This window comes from Helianthus annuus, chromosome 17, assembly GCF_002127325.2.
Source record: "Helianthus annuus cultivar XRQ/B chromosome 17, HanXRQr2.0-SUNRISE, whole genome shotgun sequence".
Taxonomy (NCBI): Eukaryota; Viridiplantae; Streptophyta; class Magnoliopsida; order Asterales; family Asteraceae; genus Helianthus; species Helianthus annuus.
Genome location: NC_035449.2, coordinates 131,776,407 through 131,798,594, shown reverse-complemented (window position 1 = coordinate 131,798,594; position 22,188 = coordinate 131,776,407). Strand labels below are relative to the sequence as shown.

Genomic DNA, 22,188 nt, shown 5'->3' with positions numbered 1-22,188 from the left:
TTATGTCACACCCGGACACCTAGCACCAACTTCCATACTTTATACACGGATGATTTGACATATCGTTTTCTAACACCATAATTAGCAGTTCGGTCTGAAATTTTCATTAAAACTGATTGAACTGTACTAAACGTACAAGTGTTGTGAGCCCTAAGATTTTGTATTCGGGGCGTTTTGCATTTTACACTTCCATTTGTTCTAATTTTCTGTTTAATAAATTGGATAGATCCAAACCCGACTCAACTTTTTCATGTCAACTTTGTTTTTAACCCGCATAAATCCTGCTTAATTTCGTGTCTCGCTTAATTGTGTTTAGTACCCTCAAAATTCCTTTCTGTACACTTTGTCACCTCTGGTCTCAACTCTTTTAAATAGAGACATTTGTAGACTTATGCAAGCCTGAAATATGTATATACATTTACTGTAGGCAAAGTGTACAAATGGATTTTATGTTGCAAGTAAACTATCTTAGCTTCAACCCTGTGCCCGCAACAAACTTTGGGCCGGGTTCATCTAAACAACAATCAACAACAAACCGTTACCATTCTAAAAACCCAAACCGACCCAAACAAGTCTCGGGCTTTCTTCATTTGATGAAGGGGTAGATATGTAAATTAGTACGGATGCATGGGTTAATGGGCTCACATCAAATGCGAGTCATAGGCGTCAAAATTTGAGTCAGAGGCAGGTTGTCTATGTACATGAACAATCTCTTCAGATTTTCTCTTGTTATTGTGGCCATGTCAATGGCTTCTTTTTGGTCAACATATACCCACAGCTCACTCGAGTCAACTCTCTTTAGGCTGACTCGGCAAAACGGGCATGATAGGGATCTTGTTCGCCTGCCATAAAGTAATTTCATCATGTGAAAAAAATATAAATTTATGTTTTGGGGATGATAATTAAACTAAAAATATTCAATTGTGTAATAGGCCAAACTAGTCAAATTAAAGAGCGAGATAAAGGAAATGGGTCAAACAGGTTGAAAGGCATAACACGTGTATTACAAACGCATAAAGCCCTCCTAAACCAATTTGTTCAATATTTCAGAAAGTAATTGTTGTAATCATCTCACACACTAATTAACTATAAAAATGTTCAAACGTTTTGGACAAAAAATAATGTTTGTACTTAAAATGACCCGTTTTCACCAAGCCTCTAGGTACAAACTCGAGTCTCCAAATTAAACAGTAACCTTTGGAATGGCCAAAGTGGTAATTTTTTGTTGTTGTATTATATGTTAATGGATTTTAAATTTATTTTGCATGAACTAATTTGCGTACAACTCTTTAGTCTTTACACCTAAAATTGGCCAACACTATCTCATTGCATCAAAAGACATAAAATTAGTTCACACACGCACACACATATATATAAAGCTTTATATGATACATAAGACAACTATGCAAGAGCTTGATCGCCTCTCTTTCTCTCTCACACTACATTTAGTCACCACTACGTCAGGTGCTTATGCGGTTCTCAACTTATAATTGGTCCTACATTCATCGTCCCCCCCTCTCTCTTTCTCTCTCTCTCTCTATATATATATATATATAGAGGCCGGTTAACGTACAAAATGACTTAACGTACGACCCGTACGCGATGCATTACCAACATGCGAATACTTGTAACTAACATGTGAATTTGGGTTTCCATAACAACATGCGAAATTGTATAACATGCGAAATTGTATTTCCTGCTTTTTTAACGTGCGAACTTTCATCGCGTACGCGTCGTACGTTAAGGCATTTTGAAGACATGGCATGGTTACATTTGGGTAAGACGAGTTTGCTATTCATCTCCATACAAATACCACATTCTTCTTCCCATTCAATGTAAACGTCAGAATATCGATTGTAATCTTCATCTTCTCGTTTTTTATACCTTTCCATGCATACCTTCTTTTGCTTTCTTTCTTCAGAATCAGTGACACCACTTTGAAGTTGCATTAAAGACGGATATATGCTTCCTATGCATCACATCATGAAACAACAAGATAAACAAAACATACATAGAACAAAGAAAGACGCCAAAAAAAACTGGAATAAAGGTTGAAGTTTGACTTGGGTAAAAAAGTCAATAGTGTTGGGGCCTTTGAATCATACCATAGAATTCTCTTATGCTCGCTTTCCGTTCATGTGTGAACATGGTGGTGGTGCCATCATCGTAAACCTGATGTGCGAGCGGAAAACTTATTAACTGCTAAATCGTGGGAATGGAAATACTAAAACGGGTTTGAATATTTGACCTGAAATATCAAGATCCTCAAGAGTCCGAGAGCACCCGCAAGGTGGCAGTCTGACCACTGAACAAAGAAAAGGAAAAACTGTGCAGCCGGGCTATACGACATTCTCATCTGCACACACGCGCCATTGTACTCCCGTGAAAAATCAGATGCCCTGCACCATCATACAAGAAAAACATACATACACTTGCAACAACAGAAACAAATTTACCAATAAATCATCATCAGTCTTAGATATAAGGCGTGTTTGGTTTGACCTCAAAAGTCAAAATGTGTAACTTTCTAATTATAAAGATACAAGATCAAATTTTAAACTTTACCCTTTTAAAAATGCATTAAAACAAGCATACAGTTACAACAACAGCAACAAATTCACCAACAATCATCTTCAAACTTAGATATAAGGCATGTGAGATTTGACCTCAAAAGTCAAAGTGTGTAACTTTCTATACTATAAAGATTCAAGATGAAATTATAAACTTTACCCTTTTGAAAATACATAAAAAAAACATACAATTACAACAGCAAGAAATCTACCAACAAATCATCATTAAATTTTGGATATAAGTTATGCTAGATTTGACCTCAAAAGTCAAAGTTTGTAACTTTCTACACTATAAAGATTCAAGATCAAATTTCAAACTATACCCTTTTAAAAATGCCTTTCATTTCATTATTTGAACATAATCCAACTACTTTTTCTTGGTGAACCAATCTAGATCAACAAGTAAAAATCTACTTAACAACATTTACCAATTGTTTTAGGGGTTGTTTGTTTACCTCTTAACGAGACTCTTAATGGTTCAGACCTCTTACTGGTTCAGCGCTTAATGATTCAGACTGTTTGTTTCACGAGCAGATGTCTGAATGGTTCAGACATTTGCCTCTGAATGGTTAAGATTTTATACAGAGTCTGAATGGTTAAGACCTCTAATCTGAATTGGTCAAACATTTGCCTTTAAACGGTTAAGCATTATACAGGCTCATAATGGTTCAGACCTTTGGTTCAGCACTTAATAGTTTAGTTCAGACATCTTACTGGTTGTGCAGTTAATCATTCAGATGTTGCCAAACAGTCCCCTTAGTTTTTTTATACCTCAAAACTGGCCAACACAGAAAACAACCCACATGTTAAGAAATAAGAATCACTGTTAATTAATAATTTAACAAAATAAAAAAAATCAAAATGTTTTCAAATACCCTTTGAAATTCAAAACTGAGGGCTTTTCTTTTGATTGAAAAATTATCCCATATAGAAGCAATCACTAAAGTCAAAAGAACAAAAACACATGATTAATTTTGACCAAATACGAGTCAAAATTAGCTCATAAATCAATCTGAAAAAAAAAAAAAAACTAATTTTCTCAAAAAGATCAAAATCCCAGGAACCAAATTGAACAATTCATGAAAAGAAGATAAATTTTCTTTTAAAAAAATCAAAACTTTAACAACACCCACACGAAAAAAAAAGAGATTTCTTACAGAGTATTGGCATGTTGAATATCCGCTTCAAGAACTTTGAGAGAATCCTTGAAATATCTTCTCATTGATCCCACATACATCTCTGTGTTTTTCACACAAATTCACAAACCATCTACTGACGAATTTCTCTCTCTAAAAACCCTAAAAAATAGTTTTAGTTTCTCTCTCTAAAAATAGTGGGATCAGTGGTAACTTCTTCTCTCTGTCCTCGAGAGAGAACTGAAGAAGGAAGGAAGGAGGGAGGAGAAGAACTGTGTCAATGTAAAGGTGACACGTGGATTAGAAGCTGGTTTTCATAGTGTTCAAATTATATGGGTTAGGATATAATAAAGAGTTTATTTTGGTAGAAATACTAGAAAATAATCTTAATCGTTTATTTATTAATCAAAGGTTAATATTAAATGACTTACTGAATCCGAAAGGTCGACTACGACAAAAACGTAGTGATTCCCCCGTTGAATTTAAGAGATAGGGCAATCGTCCTACGAAATCTATGGTTATGCTTTTCCCATGGCCAGGAAGGTATTGGGCTGACAAAGCCCCAACTTACTGTTGGACGGCTTCCACGTGCTGCATAGAGCACACACAACCCATCACCGTTGGACATCTGCTTCTATCCTGGGCTGAAGAAAAAAAAAGGAGGCGTATGGGTTTGTCTAGGGACATTCTAGTCAATCAAAGACAATAGTTTCTCACTCCTCCAATTTCTCCCCATTTTTTAAACGTTAATAACTCTTTCATACGACATTATTTTTTACCAAGTTACATAAAACGCAATGGACAAAAAAACGTAAAAATGAATTTTTTCTAAAACGCAATGGACAAAAAACACAAAATAAATGTGTGATTTCTAGAACGCAATGGCTGGAAAACACAAAGAAATATCTTTTTTTTTTTGTAAAACGCAATGGACTAAAAACACAAAGAAATGTTTTTTTTTTTTTTTTTTTTTTCTAAAACACAATGACCTAAAACACAAAAAAAATGTCTTATTTCTAAAACGCAATGGCCAGAAAACACCAAGAAATGTCTTATTTCTAAAACGCAATGGCCAGAAAACACAAAGAAATGTCTTTTTTCAAAAACGCAATGGTCTAAAAACGGAAAAGAAAGTGTTCTTTCTAAAACGCAATAGACTAAAAAAAATGTATTTTACCTAAAACGCAATGGACTAAAAGCATTTCAAAATGTGTTTTTCTAAAACGCAAAGGACCAAAAAACACATAAAAATTTGTTTTTCCTAAAACGCAATAGACAAAAAACACAAAAGAAAGTGTTTTTTGTCTAAAACGCAATGGACTAAAAACAATTAAAAATGTATTTTTCTAAAACGCATTGGACAAAAAAAAAAAACACATAAAAATGTGTTTTCCTAAAACGCAATAGATAAAAACACAAAAGAAAGAGAAAAATGCTCGGATAGTCCCTGTGGTTTCGCCTATTTTCACCTTTAGTCCCCAACTTTCTAAAATTACTTGAATAGTCCCCAACTTTTCATTTTTTGTTCCCGGATAGTCCCTGGGTCTAACTTAAGTCTGTTTTCTCTGTTAAGAGGGTGTGAAATGACAAAAATACCATTTTCCTTAAAAAGGCCAAACCACACGGACTATCCAGGCATCTTCATTTTTATTTATAAAACCCTACCACCACACTTCATCTTCAACCTCCACCCACCGTTACATCACCAGATCTGCACCTTCGCCACCCAGCTACCCCCAAATCATTCATTCAACCACACTACAATAATGAACCTTATGAAAACAGATTGATGCCTGCAACACTACATAAATTAAACATATTTTGATTGCCGTACATAAATCTCCCCCTACTTCAACAAGACCGACCTTGAATCGGTTGAAGTTAAAGCCACCATCAGGAACAACATCACCGACCACAAAATTTTTACAAACAATTTTACCGTTCACAGTCTCAGACAGCAACACCGGGCCGACAAAAGCGGCAACCACCATTACTCTGCCACCTCCTCACCTACCGTCACACCCCTGTTAAACCATAATCACCACCTCCAAAAATCCATCGGACCCTTCATCACCTCCGATGCTCCCCACAACCACCATTGAAACTTTTTTGAAACATCTCTTATATCGTGACTGACTTTCTGACCCTTCCGATAACCTCACCAATGAGCATCTCCCACCACCACTGAACTGCCACATCCATCAACTCCGCATCATCTTTTCCGGTCACCTTTAGTTCTCCAATCACCTTTAGTTCTCTGCCGCGCAGAACCACCGCCACTGCCGTCACTCGACCCACCACCGAGTGGAGGTTGAAGATGAAGTGTGATGGTGGGGTTTTATAAATAAAAATGAAGAAGATGCCCGGATAGTCCCTGTGGTTTCGCCTTTTTAAGGAAAGGGTATTTTTGTCATTTCACACCCTCTTAACAGAGAAAACAAACTGAAGTTAGACTCAGAGACTATCCGGAAACAAAAAATGAAAAGTTGGGGACTATTCAAGTAATTTTAGAAAGTTAGGGACTAAAGGTGAAAATAGGCGAAACCACAGGGACTATCCGAGCATTTTTCTCCAAAAGAAAGTTTTTTTTTTTTTTTTTTTTTTTCCTAAAACGCAATGGACTAAAAACACATAAAATGTGTTTTTACCTAAAACGCAATAGACAAAAAACACAATAAATTGTGTTATTTCTAAAACCCAATAGACTAAAAATACAAAAAAATGTTTTTCATTCCTTTGTAAAACACAATGACTCAATTCAAAAACTCAGATCGTAAAAATACAATTCAAATTTTTTTTACATAGATCGAAGCCGATTTCTTCAGATTTCTTCAACGGTTGATGAAATTTGAATGCTAGAAACACTTATCAGCGATCGAATTGAATGGATCGAGTGATTCGCTTCAAAATCACGGAAAAAAATGAGATATTGTATGAAATTAAACTGGGCTTCTTCAAAAAAAGTTGAAGAACACGTTGATTGAGTGTTTGAATAATTGATTGGTGGGTTTTGAAGTTACAGAGAGAAAAAAAAGGAGAAGATTTGATAAAATTGACTAAAATATTATTCTCCTTTATATTAAAATTTTTCACATGTCATAATCTTATTGCTACATATCATTTTTAGCCAAATAAACTTTCTATTTGATTCTCTCCTCTAATTATAATAGGCGCATCATTTCCCGTTACGTTGAGTTGTAATTAATGTTGCCATCACACGAGATTTGCTCCTTGTTGGGCTTTGAATTTTGCATTACGGATAAAATACAATAGAGATTACATACATTACAGTTGATTCATTACATCATTTTGTTTATTGCTTTGTTGTGAGGTATTCACTCATTTACATGATTCATTACATCATTTTGTTTATTGGTTTGTTGTGAGGTATTCACTCTTTTACATTATTCATTGCATACATTTAATTACCGTCGGTTGCATGTAACGTTTTCATATACAAAATGGACTTAACAGTTTTACAAAAATTATAAGATTTACTCACCAACTATTTTTGACCCAAAAATACATTTTCCACATAATATAGGTGATCAGGTTTGAAGGCAACAGTTGGACACATAGGCTTTAGATAAAGAAATTGGATTTACTTGGATTTTGAAGTTGAATTATTTTTGTTTATTTGTTTAAGTTGGATATTTGTTATTTGGATTATTTAACATTGAGCAATAATAATAATAATTAAACTTTTATAATAGTTTGTCTTAAGCTTTAACAATCATTCATGCCTTGGTCACATGCTGCGGGTCGGGGTGTGACAGTGGTGACGGCGGATTGCAGTGGTAGGCGGTGGCGGTGGGTGACGGTGGTGGGGTGTCGGGGATGAGTGGTGGCGGCTGAGACCGGTGGCGGTGGCGACAAAGACAAACGCTAGCAGAGGTTTTAGAGGGAGAGAGAGAGAGAGAGAGTTGAAAGTGTGTAATATTTTCTTGTTTTTTCCTTTTCTATTTAATATATTTTTTTAAGTAAAAAGGTAAAATTACAAAACTATCTTCATGTCAATAATTTTAACTAGGTTAGGGCTAAAGAACGTAAGATGTAATTGGTTTTGCAAATAAAAGATTATGACTGTAATTATTGAAGTTAAGGACTATCCATTGTAATTCGATACACAAATAAAGGACAAAAAAATGTAACTTACCCTACTATTAATTATTAACTTACCTTTGAACAAAGTAACTGACTTAACCTTAGAACTCGGGCTTAGGCTCGTTTATTAAACAAACTTAAGGTAGTATTCGTTCCATAAAATGGAATAAAATCTTGATAGAATTAAAATATTGATTTCGTTTTGTATTTTGTTGGTTTCAACAAAAAAAATGAATTGGAATTGAACGACAAGATGAGCAAGAGAATCTACATTCAAATTCCATTCAGATCTCATTCCATTATTTGAAACAAACACACCTATATTCAAAATCAAATTTCAATTTCTTTGCAAATTCCAATTCCATTACAATTCATAAAACAAACGCTAACTTGAACTCAGGCTCAGACTCGTTTATTTAACAAACTCAAACTTAAACTCGGGCTAATTTAAACTCAACATGACTCAATTATTAGCGAGCCAATCTGAAAACTCGCAAGTCGCAAGCAACTTGACTCATTTACAACTCTACAACAATGAATTCTATATTTGTAGCTTAACTCCAAACTCGGGACCACGAAGAACGGCAAACGTCTGAATCAATCCAAACAAAGTTGTGCTCACAGTTGCATTATTTTTGGGGAAAAAAATACGTATTGGACTCAAATTAGGATCCATTCATACAACTCACTTCTATCTACACAATGTGTGTTGATCATTTGAAAGTACATTAACAAGCTAAACTATAAAAACTCTTTTTACGACCTCCGCGATAACACTATAACACGAACTGTTATCGTACCTTGGTATTCGATGAACCAACAGTACTCCTAAACTGCCTCAAAATCTCGGTAAACGTCACAATTCCCACCAAACCATAATCCTCCTTAACAACCCAAGCGTAACTAACACGATGAGCAATCATCTGAACCATAACCGCCATCAACGTGTTCCACGGGTTGCAAACTATGGCCTCTGACCGCCTCCCTGGGTAACTCCGCCCCATGCCACCATTCTTCCACGCGCCAAACTCCTCGTCTGAACTTGAAGACGAGGAAGAAGACAAGGGGTTGTAATAATCATCCATCATATCCATCATGCCGGTCAAGTTTCTCTCTTGCAGCCTCATTTTAACCAAGTGGACTAGATCCTCAGGTGGCCCACTGTAGTCAAGGTATGCCATGAGATCTCCTGCGGATAGGGTTGTAATAGCGGCGATGATGGTTTCATCGCAGCACGAGAGGGCAAAGGGGGAGATTTCGCCTATTAAAGTGTTGTCTTGGTTAACAACTGCTACAGAAGTTTGGTTTAAATGTGAGCGAGTGATCAAGGGTAATGCAGAGGATGCAGGGTCGTCGTAGTGGACGGTTAGGGTCTCGTTGCTGATAATGTTGAGTGATTCGATTGTGAAAGTGGGTATTGGGGAGAAGACGTTGATTGAGTTTAGGATGAAACGGATAATGTCTTCTCGGTTCAACCAACAATACTCTTTGCCATTGTGAAGTGTGGTACTGGTAGTAGTACCCAAAGAAGGATTAGTGATTAGGTGTTGTTGCCTTTGATTATATGTTTTGATCGGTATGACCAAGTTCTGAGCCCCTTCAAGTATGCTATCTATCGCCTCTAACAAACTGGTACAAAGAATACAGAAGATAGAAAAATCAGTGAATGTAACGAAAAGCATAAACATGAATTAAGATTGATATAAACAGCATATGCAGAATTGTTAATGGCTTCCTCTCTCACACAAACAATATATTTAATATATGTGTGTGTCTATATATTGTTTTACCATATATATATATATATATATTGTTTTACCATATATATATATATATATATATATTTTAAAACAGTGTTTGAAAGTGAACGTACCATTCGAGAAAAAAATAAGTGTTTTTGACAAAACAATGTAAATCTATTGTGACAGTTAATACGATGCATGAATGCATTGTAAATTCCCAGATAAATGCGTCATGTCAACTGTTACATTAGATTTTCACACTTCTTTCGAAAACATTTATTTTCTTTCAAATATTACGTCCACTTTTAAACACGTTTTCTAAAACACATAACTAAAGTAACATATATTACGTACACCATCCATCCATCCATCCGCTTGCGTCTGGTTAACCAAACGGACACAAACAAGCATCAAAATGAAACCATGTTCATACAAACATAATCAAACCTAAGAACCTAAAAAAACAGACCGATTTCGATACATCCGACTCAATTTCACATGAACTGTAAATTTCCGGCAACATTTCTGCATCGAGCTTAAATCAAAACAATCCAATTCACACATAAAAGATATTCAAATAACTAAAAGTCCTAAAAAAAAATCCAAACCTGGAATTAGCTTCGAGATGTTTAATTCTCCCATCATCAACTTTAGGAAGCAGATCCAAAAGACTTGATTCAAAAGGATTGTCCTCTTTACAAACATAATCAATCACATCAACCATACAGATCTTTCCAATACACCGGCACAAAACGACGTCATGATTATTGCAGTTCCAGACACTTACATTGATATCGCCGGACCTCTTCAGTGCTGCCACGGCGTCCGCCACGGTTGCGGTGGCCGGCAACCACCGCAGTGGAGGTTTTCCGACGCACAGATCGGAGACTTCTGTCGCAAGGAATTTACGTGCCATACAATTGAATTGTAGAGAGAGAAAGAGATGGTTCTAGAAGGATGATTCACGTCGCCCGTTTGGAATGAAATCCAAGAGTGTCTGTCTGGTATTTATAGGTGAAGGCTGAATCATGGAATATTGGGAATTTTTTTTTATTTTATAAAATGGTCCTTTATGTTTATAACCTTTTGCTTCATGTGGCATGTCATGTTTCACAATGTTTTTATGGACCTTGTATTTTTGTTTTTAAATTATCAAGATATTTGATAAATTTGGTCTTTATTCTTTTAATGTGTTATTAAAATTGATTTTTTTAAAGAAACTTTGGGTTTAATAAATACTGGACTAGGATTAAATACAAACCATATTTTGTATACAAATTGTAAGAACCATTTATAAAGTTTAATATGATATCTAACCAATTATAGAGAAATGGTAAAACAATAACCTAAAATCAATTATCGTGATTAAGTTTCATGTGCTAATATAATTCAAAAGTGCTACTTTTATATATGTAATGTTTTAGTATGTGCTAATTTAATTTTTTTAAGTGTTAGGATCTGTTCTCACAGTTTGTAGGATAAATATGGTTTGTACCGTAACCAGCCCAATAAATACTTACAATCTTTCTTAGCATAGCAATTACCTAGAACCTCTATAAATAATTTAAAAGAAAACCCTTCAAAAATAGGTAGGCACCCTCTTTTTTTAACAACAAATTTAGATAACTGATGGACTACTGGAGTATCATCGACAGACAACCTCTTTCAACAATCATCTTCTTTCCTCACCAACGGTTTGTGGCTACTAACATGTCATCCGCTCTCTTCCATGTACAAATTCTCTATAATGTCAAAGTTCTTTGGGGCTGACAGACGTTATTGTTAAACTCAACATTCTTACTTTAACACACATCCTCTCTTGTTTTTATTTTTATCTAAAAATAATATTTTACTTCTTTTTATTATATTATTTGAAATATTTATCTATTTATAGTTTGTTATATAACATAAGCATTCTATATGATCCAAAGGTATAGTTCGTTTAATTGATTATACGTGTATCGGCTTTATTGTATATAGTTTTTTTTAGTCATAACCTGAAATAGAAACTCATTCTTACGTCAACGGTGTATAGTTGATATTCTAACATATGTTGAGTGCGGATTTAAGTCTCATTTTACGTATTATGATAATATATATATATATATATATATATATGTTGAGGGTTCAAATGAGAAGAAATTTTTTATAAGAATAAAAAAGAAGAAATTTCAACCAATAAGAATTCTTCATTTTATTTCATTTAATTTTTGTATTTGATATTAGTGTAAGAGTATATTGGTAAATTTAGATAGATCAATAATTGTTAGTCTTCATTTTTAATAGCTAGTAAATTAAATTTGTAACTTATTTTCGAAAATTATATATTTTCAATGAAGAAAAAAAATTAATTTAAAGTGTAGGATAAATTACGAGGTATGTAGGATGAATTACAAGTTGTGTATGATAAATTTCAATATTTATAGAGAATTTTTCAAAACGTGTAGGAAATAAATTTTGATGTGTGTAGGTAAAAATTTTAGTGTGGAGGATGATAGTCTTTATGACTAATTAATTAGTCAAAGATAATAATAAATGAGATATGAGAAAAACTATTTAATGTTTTTACAATTGTATCCTTTGTTCTTTTTCTTCTTAATTTAATTTTCTTCTCAAATGAACTTCCCCCATATATATATATATATATATATGTGTGTGTGTGTGTGTGTGTGAGACTCTCTCAGGCTTAGTTCAACTCATTTATCATTTATTGATTTAACATGTGTCTATATTTATTTTAACATATGTATATAAGTATTTTTATTCATACTTTCCAATGAAAATAAAAAAATGATACATTTATCGAATCCAAATATTTATTTTTTGGAGTCGTAAACTGAAGAAGTTTTTGGTGTTGTATGTTTAATACATTAATAACAAAATATTATATTTGCGTAAATAAAAAAACTCATATAGGCTCATGACGATAGTCAAGTTTAATATTTAAAGCTAGCGAGGTTCTAACTCATTTATTAAAAAGACTATTTATTAATGAGTATGAACTCATTTAAGCTTGACTTAAGGTCAAGTTTAATATTTAAAGCTAGGTTCTAACTCATCTATTAAAAAGACTATTTATTAATGAGTTTGAACTCATTTAAGCTTGACTTAATTCGAGTTTTTAACAAATTTATATAAGTATAAATATTAAAAAAACATGGGGAGAAGATGCCTAATGCTAAAAGTTGGATGGTCATTTTGAAATGTGATAAATTGTCTAGAATAAAAGTTGAAAAGTCAAACGGCATACCAGTTTGACGCGGACATTCGGTAAGGATTACAAAATGAGCATTCCCGGTGTTTGACCAATTTAATATTTTTTATTAGGCTGGAAGGTATGATTTGGCTCATCCCCACGGGATGAGCCTCCACGTAGGCGCCACGTAGGAGGCTAGGATGGGATGAGCCAAAATGAAGATGGAGGGGGGTGGAGGATGGGGCCCCACCACCTAATTTTTTATTGTTTAATTTAATAACCAAGTTAATAAAGTTTATAAAATTTAAAAAACACAACATAAAAAAATAGAGCATTGGGGCGGCACACCCGGCTGGAGCTCGCCGGTTGTGATGCTTGCCGGGCCAGGGGGGCGGTGTGGGGGTCCGGCGCCGGGCCAAGCCGGGCCAAGCCGGCCCCCATACCTTCTAGTCTAAGGCTGGAAGGTATGGTTTGGCTCATCCCCACGGGGATGAGCCTCCACGTAGGCGCCACGTAGGAGGCTAGGATGGGATGAGCCAAAATGAAGATGGAGGGGGGTGGAGGATGGGGCCCCACCACCTAATTTTTTATTGTTTAATTTAATAACCAAGTTAATAAAGTTTATAAAATTTAAAAAACACAACATAAAAAAATAGAGCATTGGGGCGGCACACCCGGCTGGAGCTCGCCGGTTGTGATGCTTGCCGGGCCAGGGGGGCGGTGTGGGGGTCCGGCGCCGGGCCAAGCCGGGCCAAGCCGGCCCCCATACCTTCTAGTCTAAGGCTGGAAGGTATGGTTTGGCTCATCCCCACGGGGATGAGCCTCCACGTAGGCGCCACGTAGGAGGCTAGGATGGGATGAGCCAAAATGAAGATGGAGGGGGGTGGAGGATGGGGCCCCACCACCTAATTTTTTATTGTTTAATTTAATAACCAAGTTAATAAAGTTTATAAAATTTAAAAAACACAACATAAAAAAATAGAGCATTGGGGCGGCACACCCGGCTGGAGCTCGCCGGTTGTGATGCTTGCCGGGCCAGGGGGGCGGTGTGGGGGTCCGGCGCCGGGCCAAGCCGGCCCCCATACCTTCTAGTCTTACTAATTCTTCTACCAACCCTGCCCTTGTTCAAATTTAGCAAAAGTGTAGTAGAATGTTGATTATTATATTATTTAGTCTTACTGAATTATGAATTATACAGGTCGAAGTTTGACCTGAATAACGAGGGGGTCAAAAACATATATACATGAAGAAACACAGAACTAATTTTAGGTTAATTAGTTTGGTTTATATTTCAAACATGAGAGTTAATCTTCTTAATCTTTCCTGAGCTTCTACGTGATCCGATCTTCCTGCAAAACAGCAACGCCGTTAGCTCGTTAAGGGGGGAATATGGGGGTTTCCCTCTTAACCAGACTCCGGCGTGAGAATAAGTAACTGCTTTGAGGAAATAAGTGTGTGTTAAGAGTAAAGAGTAGATAGAATGGAGTGGTTAACCTGAGTATGGAATCGAAAGTATTACAAAAGGGTACTTAAAAGACACTAAAAGGTGCAATTTAGCACTTTAACGAACCGATATATAACCGAACAACCGGATATTACCCGGAACACCAAAATATTACTAGAAGCATTATTTTAATGTTTTTGAGCTAGTAATGATCCCCGTACACCATAACACCTACTAAAATATCTAGTAACTAATATAACAAACTAGACACTTGAAATGTAACTAGAGAATGTAACGTAGAATTGAAACCTAACTAGCTACCCCCCCCCCATAACCGGTTGGACAATGGCCCCACCCAAAGGATTTCATTTAATTATTTTAATATAATAGTTGGGTATCTTTGAGACATAATACCCAAAGGTTGGTTTGTTGTTGGAAGATTAGTTTATAAAGGACCTATGGATCACCATTCTCTTTCATCACAATTCATAAACAACTTCAACCTTCCTTCTTCCTCCCTTGGCTACGGCCCCAACCATACACACACACACACATCCACTTCAAGCTCCATATCAAGCATTCTAAGGTGATTCCAAGGTGCAAGAAGCTAAGTTAGGAAGTGTGGAAGCAACGGAACTTGAAAGACCTTCTTCATTTGCTTTTATCCACTTCATTTACCCTCTTGAACCCCCTAGCCTTGTGCTAGTAGTAAGTGCTCTAAAACACCATCTTGATCTTGTATTAGGTGGTTAATAGATGATAGAATGGTTAAATGATGAAAACTCTAATGAACATAAGCTAAGTCTTGAACATAAAGTGATAAATGGTGGATAAAGAAAAGATATATGGGTAAATCATGTGAATCTTGTGTAGTTATGATTATTTGATGATGTTTGTTAGTAGAAGTAGGATGGATCATCATCTAGACATACTAGTTCTTGTTTAAGAACATGAACTAGCAAGATGTAAATGCTAGAAATATGAAGGATGATGAAACCATCCACCCATGAACTTGGAATTTGAATAAATGTAATTTTTCTTGGAAAATAAGGTTACACACTTGTAGATCTAAAGATCTACAAGTGGTTTTTTGGAAGAACCAAGTGGAAAATACTAGATTGTTAAAAACCCGGATCTTGTATGAACTAAAATCATTTTTGGTAAGTAAACAAGTGTATAAACAGATGTGTAACAAGAAAAATACAAGAAGTAGTATTTTTAGAAAATACGGTCACAAGTTGTAAAGAACTAGATTCTTTAAAAATGAAGCTTTGAAAGAAAAAAACACACTTTAAAGAGTAACAAGACTTACTAAATACCCTAGTAAGTTACTGCACATTTTTATAAATTTTCAAGTTCATGAAATTGAAAAATTAGTGTATATGTTGTTGATGATTGTTGTTGAAAATTGATTGATGATGATTTTAAAAGAAAATAAACACATGTTTTGAAAACATGGAAAACCTCCATTTTTAGGGGAAACTCTGTCAAAATTTTTATAAATTTTGACACTTAGAAAAAATATATATGTTTTGAGGAACTTATTCCCTAAAAATGTAGACCAAGGTATTTACCAAGGTTTCCCTAATTTTTGAGTTAAGAAACGATGATTTCGTCAAGGTTAAAAATTGACATTAAAGATGTATATTTTTGAGAAAAATATATATATTATCTTATCACCAAATTTTGTGCTAAGTGTATGTAGTATGTATTATACGTGCTAGTGTATTAGGACTTGAAAAATACACTAAATACTCATGAGAAGTAAAAACAAAAAAAAAAAAAAAAAGAAAAAAAATACACATACAACATACTTAGACAAATGCAAGAAAATATATTGGTGAAAATATATTAGTTGATAGAATAAATAATTTTGACAAGTTATGGGCATAAAATAAAGTTTTGAGCAAAGATACATAATTCGGGTGTCAAGTGCAAAATACAAGATACTTATATTAATTTTTGAGAAAATAATATAAGTAAGATGCATAGTTAAAAATATAAAATATTTTTAACACCACGATATATATACAAAAAAAATAGTGACTTGTGCTTGTACGATACAAGTCTTGTGACTAACGATAATAAAACACGTTTAGGTCACGACACACTATAAGCAAATCCAGTGAAGTTTACGACGCAAAGAACGCAAAGTTGTGAGTTCATGCTCCCCCTTTTCTTTTAACTGTTTTCAGTTTTATAACCTCGGGGGTGAAATACATGTTACAATATTTATAAATGGTATGACGATACGAGAAATGATACATGATACGAGAAATCGTGTCACGAATAGGGTACCATAAGCACCATTAGTCAACAATATACCTAGACTGTAGAACAAAAGGTTAGACCTAACGGGTGTCGGGCAGCCACACTCTTGGTGAGAACGAGTACCAAGTAGTGCTTTTGTGTCTCATAATATGCCAACTAGAAAAATGCCTAAGGTTTGGTTGCTTCCTATGTCGTGTCACATGTTAATGGCCTTGCAACCCATTAACAACTTGATACATACATGAACACTTGATTTATACATGAATACTTGATTTTCACAAGATACATACCATGTTTTTCATACAAAGTATACTAACGTTCAATACAAAAACTGCATGAATTCACACCAACATTACGTTGACGTTTTTCCAAAACTCACATGTATTTCAGGTAACTAGAAGTGGATGTGCGCGCGGCCTTACTCATGCTTGTGGATGTCGCTTATGTTTATCTTTAAATAAAGTTGTAAAATTTTTAAGACAATGTTTTATGCTACCTCGCGATGTAAATGCTAAATTATGTTTTCAAATTATGAAATGTTTGGTATTTGAAGTTATTTTTACGAGCATGTAGTATGTTTACCTTTCGTATTCAATGAGAACCTTTCATGATCACACCTCGTGCTTCCGCCGCAGAAAGGGGTGTGACAGATTGGTATCAGAGCTGCAATTGTAGTGAACCAGGATTCCTTCTCGAGTCTAGTCTACAATCTATAGGATCCTATCACGAAAACAATTTTCAAAAAGTTTTCATTGCATAAAACTTCCGCGACATCCACTACCTGAAACTGTTTACATGAGTCAAGAAGGGGCACTACGAGATTTAGGGTGCACAGGAGTAGCACTTGTCCTTAACTGAGAAATTACTTGCAACTATGTGTAATAATTAGCATATGCACATACTAGAAGTAAAATACCACTAGTATACATGACTTTACCTAGGAACAATGGCCTAACTGAAGGAAGAGATACGAGGACGAAACGAACTGTGTGGACTGTGTAAGGAGTTGCGTAATTATGGATGCATACGTAATTATGGAATTCAGTGCACAGAAACCACAGCAAGTCTGGTCACGTATAGATTCCCTCAGTGCAAGAAAAGGGTCAAACATGAAATCCCCCTAGCCTACTAAATGCTCTGCTAGAGTAAAAATTGTTTGATGTCACTTATGTGGTATATGCTCGTATATATATATATATATATATATATACTAGTGGAAAACCCGCGCGTTGCGACGGGATCGTAAATTTTCGTTAGTTTATTAATTATATCGTTTTATGTTAGGTTAACTTATGAATCGCTTAAATAAATTAGCAATACCATAGATAATAATCCTATAGAAATAAAAAAAGGTAGAACACCAAGTTGAAATGAAAAGGATCGATCTGTCTTGAGTTAACATGTTTTAGTAGGTGAATAGTATGGAACTCATAGATATATGTTTTGAACTGTTTAAACTGAAACATCAGAGCGATTATCTACTTCCACTCTTAGATTTGTAAGTTGAGCATCTCTCTTCTTTTTCTGCGCTGTCAACAATCAGTTTCAGTTCCTCTAGACCCGCTTTGCATTGTCTAGCTCCTTCAAGACCTGTTGTTTTGATTCTTCTGCTGCCTCAGATTTTTTCTTCAGTAATGGGATCTCTTCTTGTGCTTTTCTAAGTTCTTGTGCAACTTCCTTGCGCCTCTGCAAATCATGAACAATTTTGATAGTTAGTTTTGACCGGAGTGGGTTGTGTTTGCGCGGTTTCAGGTCACTTTATCATAGATGGTGAATGCATGAAACTTATGGGTGTTCATTAAACGTTAAAATCGACAATCTGGTCGACCCGAAGCAAGTTGACCGGTTCGGCATGTTTGAGTTTTATACGGTTTGGTCTTGCGTTTTGACACATTAACATTCCGGCAGACGGTTTGAAACTTGGAACCGCCATGTAAACTGAATTGGCCGTTGAACCTTTTCTATTTATTTGTTTTTTTTTTCATTTTTAGAATATTCTTTAGTGTATATATGCATTATACTAATTAACCATTGTTATCATTTAAAATTTTTAAATACAGCCTAACCGTTTAAAAAAAAGTAAAAATTAATCAAGTCAAACCATCAAAACCGAATCATCAACAACCATGCATGCATATAAAATTCATAAAAAATTCATAAAATTCGTAGGCAAACTTCTTTAGTAGACAACAACCATGCATGCATATAAAATTCATAAAAAATAATTTCAGTTTTAGCAAGTACTAATAAAAAAATAAAAAATGGGTTAAACACTTTACATTCCCTGTACCAACAGTTACCTTACTAAGCCAAACCCATTTGAGACTGCTATTCAACCAGCTTTTAAAACAAACGTACCATACTGGCCCAACACGGCGCAAACCTGAAAATCTGACACAAACCCGAACACAACCCGAACCCGAAAACCGGTTATGAACCCAAACACTAAATGTTTTGATCCCAAAAGCGCGCCCAAATGCACGACGTTGCTGTCCTGTTCGCTGCACTATTTTAGTAGCTCAATACCGATGTTCTTTGCTGTCGTTTAGTCACTAAATGCAGCCTTTTACACTCTCACATTACCGCCAGATCAACCACCTATTACCACCAGATCAGCTGCCTCTTGACACCTGTGTAGCCGCCAATTGCTGTTGTTGTTAGACCGGCTTCAACCCTCTTATGGTCCCATTGATCGCCACTGTCTACCACACATATTTGCAGATGATGCCGCCATGATTCACCATCACAGAGCCACCATCGTCACTGGAATTCTGGTAGTGGCAAACTTTGCAAGAAATTTGTCCATCTCTGTAATACAAAATTTGAAATATGGATGTGTTATCGGGCCCCTGAAACCAAGATGAGATAAATGAGGCAACTCCGGAGCATAGTAACTCCTACTATATTGTTCCCTGCAGCTGGTATCTGGAAATTGCATTAACGTCTGTGAGATTGTAAACTATTAAACGTCTTAGTTGCCAAACTTGTTCTTTAAGACATGCATATTAGAGGGTGTCTAGATGTGTGTTTTATATTGATTATGTGATGTTAAATAAAAACAATAAGATAAAAATTGTGATAAAACAAACCATAAAAGATAGTGTTTGGATGTGCTTCTGTTTTTTTAAGTTGTTATAATAGGACAATTAGATGTTTAATTGTTTTAAAAGTTCTGATAGTTGGTTGTATAATCATAAGTAGAGTGTCAACTTTTTACAAACATTAAAAAAACTCATGATAATAAGATAAACATTTCAAAAACGCAAAATCCATACACACAGAGGATACCTCTTCGTCATCATCGGCTTTGTTGACACAAGAATAACAGGCCCCTCAACAGTTGGCGGCAGTGCGCCCGGTTTTATTTTATCAACCTAATAAAACAACACATGGAGAAATGCAAGGATCAAACTTAAAGCGTGTTTCAGGTGGCTAAATGCAAGAATGTTCTATCAGATTTGTTTTTTGGGTCGCGTTCTTTTGTTTGGGCGAACGGGGTTAGAGGATCATGTCCACTGAAGTTTGATCTTTCTTATATGTTTTTATGCAAGAAATTAGGACTTCAATGAGTTCTATGACTTCAATCACAAAGCCACTGAAGTTTTAGCGTCAGAAAAAGAAAGCGCCCGTTTCGTTAGCAACAACTCGGGCTATTAATGTCTTACCCGACCCGGGAGGCCCGTAAAGAAGATTACCCTTCGGTGGTTTGACCCCAATTGACTTGAAAAGCTGTAGATGTCTTAACGGAAGCTCGACAAGCTCACGGATTTGGGCCATTTGTTTGCGGACACCACCAACGTCATCGTAACCGATTTCGTCTAATCGATCTTCATCCTCCCGTTTAATGGACTCGCCTTCATAGAAAATCTTGGTATTCTGCAGGATCGGTTTCGACAACTTTGAACTCTACAGATCGCATGCCTCCCCTCACGAGGAAAAAGTCGCCTTTTTCTAACGGGTCGGTATGCTTCCAAAAAGTGTGCTGCAAAAAGACAATATTAGCACATAAACATGATAACTTGATCCACAAAAATAAATGAAAGCTTTTAAAAAATTCTGGCTTACGTTTTAAGTAGGCGTCAAAGAGATTGCCGGTGACGCCTTCGATGGTATCATCAACTGGAAGGATGTGAACCCGTTTGCCATATTTCACATCAGCACATTGGTGAACCGATACTACATTACCGAGCCTGACCCGTAGGTTAGTCCTGACAACCTTGTTCATTCTAATTTTGGGCTCATCACATGTGTCATAGTATCTTTTCTTTCTTTCCCTGTAGATAGAAAAAGAACACATTTATTGATTGTTCAAAAAGACTATAAATTTATCTCATCCATGAATTACTATTGATAAATCTGTCCATGACAAACCCTAGTTTACCACATTCAGAAAATCTAGTTTTCAGAAAGAGAGAATAACTAATAATTTCAGACTTATACAACACACAAAACTACAACTTGACTCATGGTTACAGGTATAATTGATGCTTTCTGAACATATAAGAGGTTTATAGAAGAATCATTAAATTAAAAAAAACAATCGAGCATAGACAAAAAAGTGATCTTTTAAATCATAATAACAACGGATTCTTACACAATAAAACATATGATTAGATCATGAACTCATTGAAGTCCTAATTTCTTGCATAAAAACATATAAGAAACATCAAACTTCAGTGGACATGATCCTCTAACATCGTTCGCCCAAACAAAAGAACGTGACCCAAAAAATTGATAAAAATATCAGTTGATATATGGATACTAAAAGAAAATAAATTGAATAGAACTGTGGAAGAAGATTGAGATAAATACCTATAGGTAAAGTTGAAGAGTGGTAGGTGCTATCATGATCATCTTCCTTGAAGAGATTAGAGCAGAATCAAGGGATAATCTGAAGATTGATATTTGCGTTAATTACCTACAACAAATCATCAATAAAAAAAATCAGGGATCTCCAAATCCTTACATACAATTGTGAGTAATTAAAAAGGAACCCTAAAAATTGATCTAATAAACACCTATTTCTTATAGAGTAGAGGGGGCGATGAAAACCGCCGGAAGTTCAGGAAGTCCAGACGCTTCATCTTTCGTCTGCAATTGAAGAGTGAAGGCATAAGGAGGCCGGTGTGTTAGGGGGAGGGGCAATAATGGGAGAAAATGGTAAAAAAATTAGGGATTTTAATTGACTTTTCACATGTCATCTTAAAAAAAGTGTTTGAAATTACCATTATGTCCATAGAAGATGCTTTATATAGTTATATAGATATATATATACTACTACTACTACTGTCTAGTACGACGATATCAAACAAATGTCTAACCCTGTTGTGTTATGTTCTGTCAGAACATGGCACCCAGGAAAGCTGTGAACGCTCGCGATCAACCTCCTCCTCCCTCACTGCCAAGAACTGCTGAAGAACTGAACACTCTACTGGAAGAAAGGATCTTTGCTGCTATCGCCTAGTACGAGGCAAACCGTACTCAAGACAGTGGAGGACCAAGCAATGCTAGGCGCAACGGGAATGGAGATTCGTCTGGAGGAAAAGCTGCCCAAGGTAACCTTAAGACAATTTGCTAAGCATGGAGAAATTTATGAACAGTCATTGTTTCATTATTTCTTCGATTGCTCACATGTGAGTTGGTTGGGTCAATTATAGGCTACACCTTCAAGCAGTTCCTCGACTGCAAACCACTAAACTATGATAGCACTGGAGGAGCAGTAGCG

The 22,188-nt window shown here is 35.5% G+C and overlaps 2 protein-coding genes and 1 long non-coding RNA gene across 3 annotated transcripts; all 3 read right to left on the bottom strand.

Moving 5' to 3' along the window:
* Positions 1-1,346: 1,346 nt before the first annotated feature.
* On the bottom strand, positions 1,347-3,976 carry LOC110924710 (E3 ubiquitin-protein ligase AIRP2). The gene is made up of 4 exons (XM_022168706.2): positions 3,728-3,976; positions 2,249-2,399; positions 2,106-2,172; positions 1,347-1,969 (listed from the first exon to the last, which is right to left on the bottom strand). Exons 1-4 carry the CDS (start codon positions 3,805-3,807, stop codon positions 1,632-1,634), a joined length of 636 nt encoding a protein of 211 aa, XP_022024398.1. The 5' UTR covers positions 3,808-3,976; the 3' UTR covers positions 1,347-1,631.
* A 4,305-nt stretch (positions 3,977-8,281) lies between these two features.
* On the bottom strand, positions 8,282-10,535 carry LOC110925538 (CBS domain-containing protein CBSX5). The gene is made up of 2 exons (XM_022169476.2): positions 10,161-10,535; positions 8,282-9,439 (listed from the first exon to the last, which is right to left on the bottom strand). Exons 1-2 carry the CDS (start codon positions 10,466-10,468, stop codon positions 8,602-8,604), a joined length of 1,146 nt encoding a protein of 381 aa, XP_022025168.1. The 5' UTR covers positions 10,469-10,535; the 3' UTR covers positions 8,282-8,601.
* Positions 10,536-18,671: 8,136 nt separating this feature from the next.
* Positions 18,672-21,600, bottom strand: LOC110922924. The gene is made up of 6 exons (XR_002583572.2): positions 21,482-21,600; positions 21,276-21,381; positions 20,529-20,737; positions 20,129-20,445; positions 19,752-19,837; positions 18,672-19,388 (listed from the first exon to the last, which is right to left on the bottom strand). It is a non-coding gene; the product is annotated as an uncharacterized LOC110922924 (long non-coding RNA).
* Between the last annotated feature and the right edge of the window lie 588 nt (positions 21,601-22,188).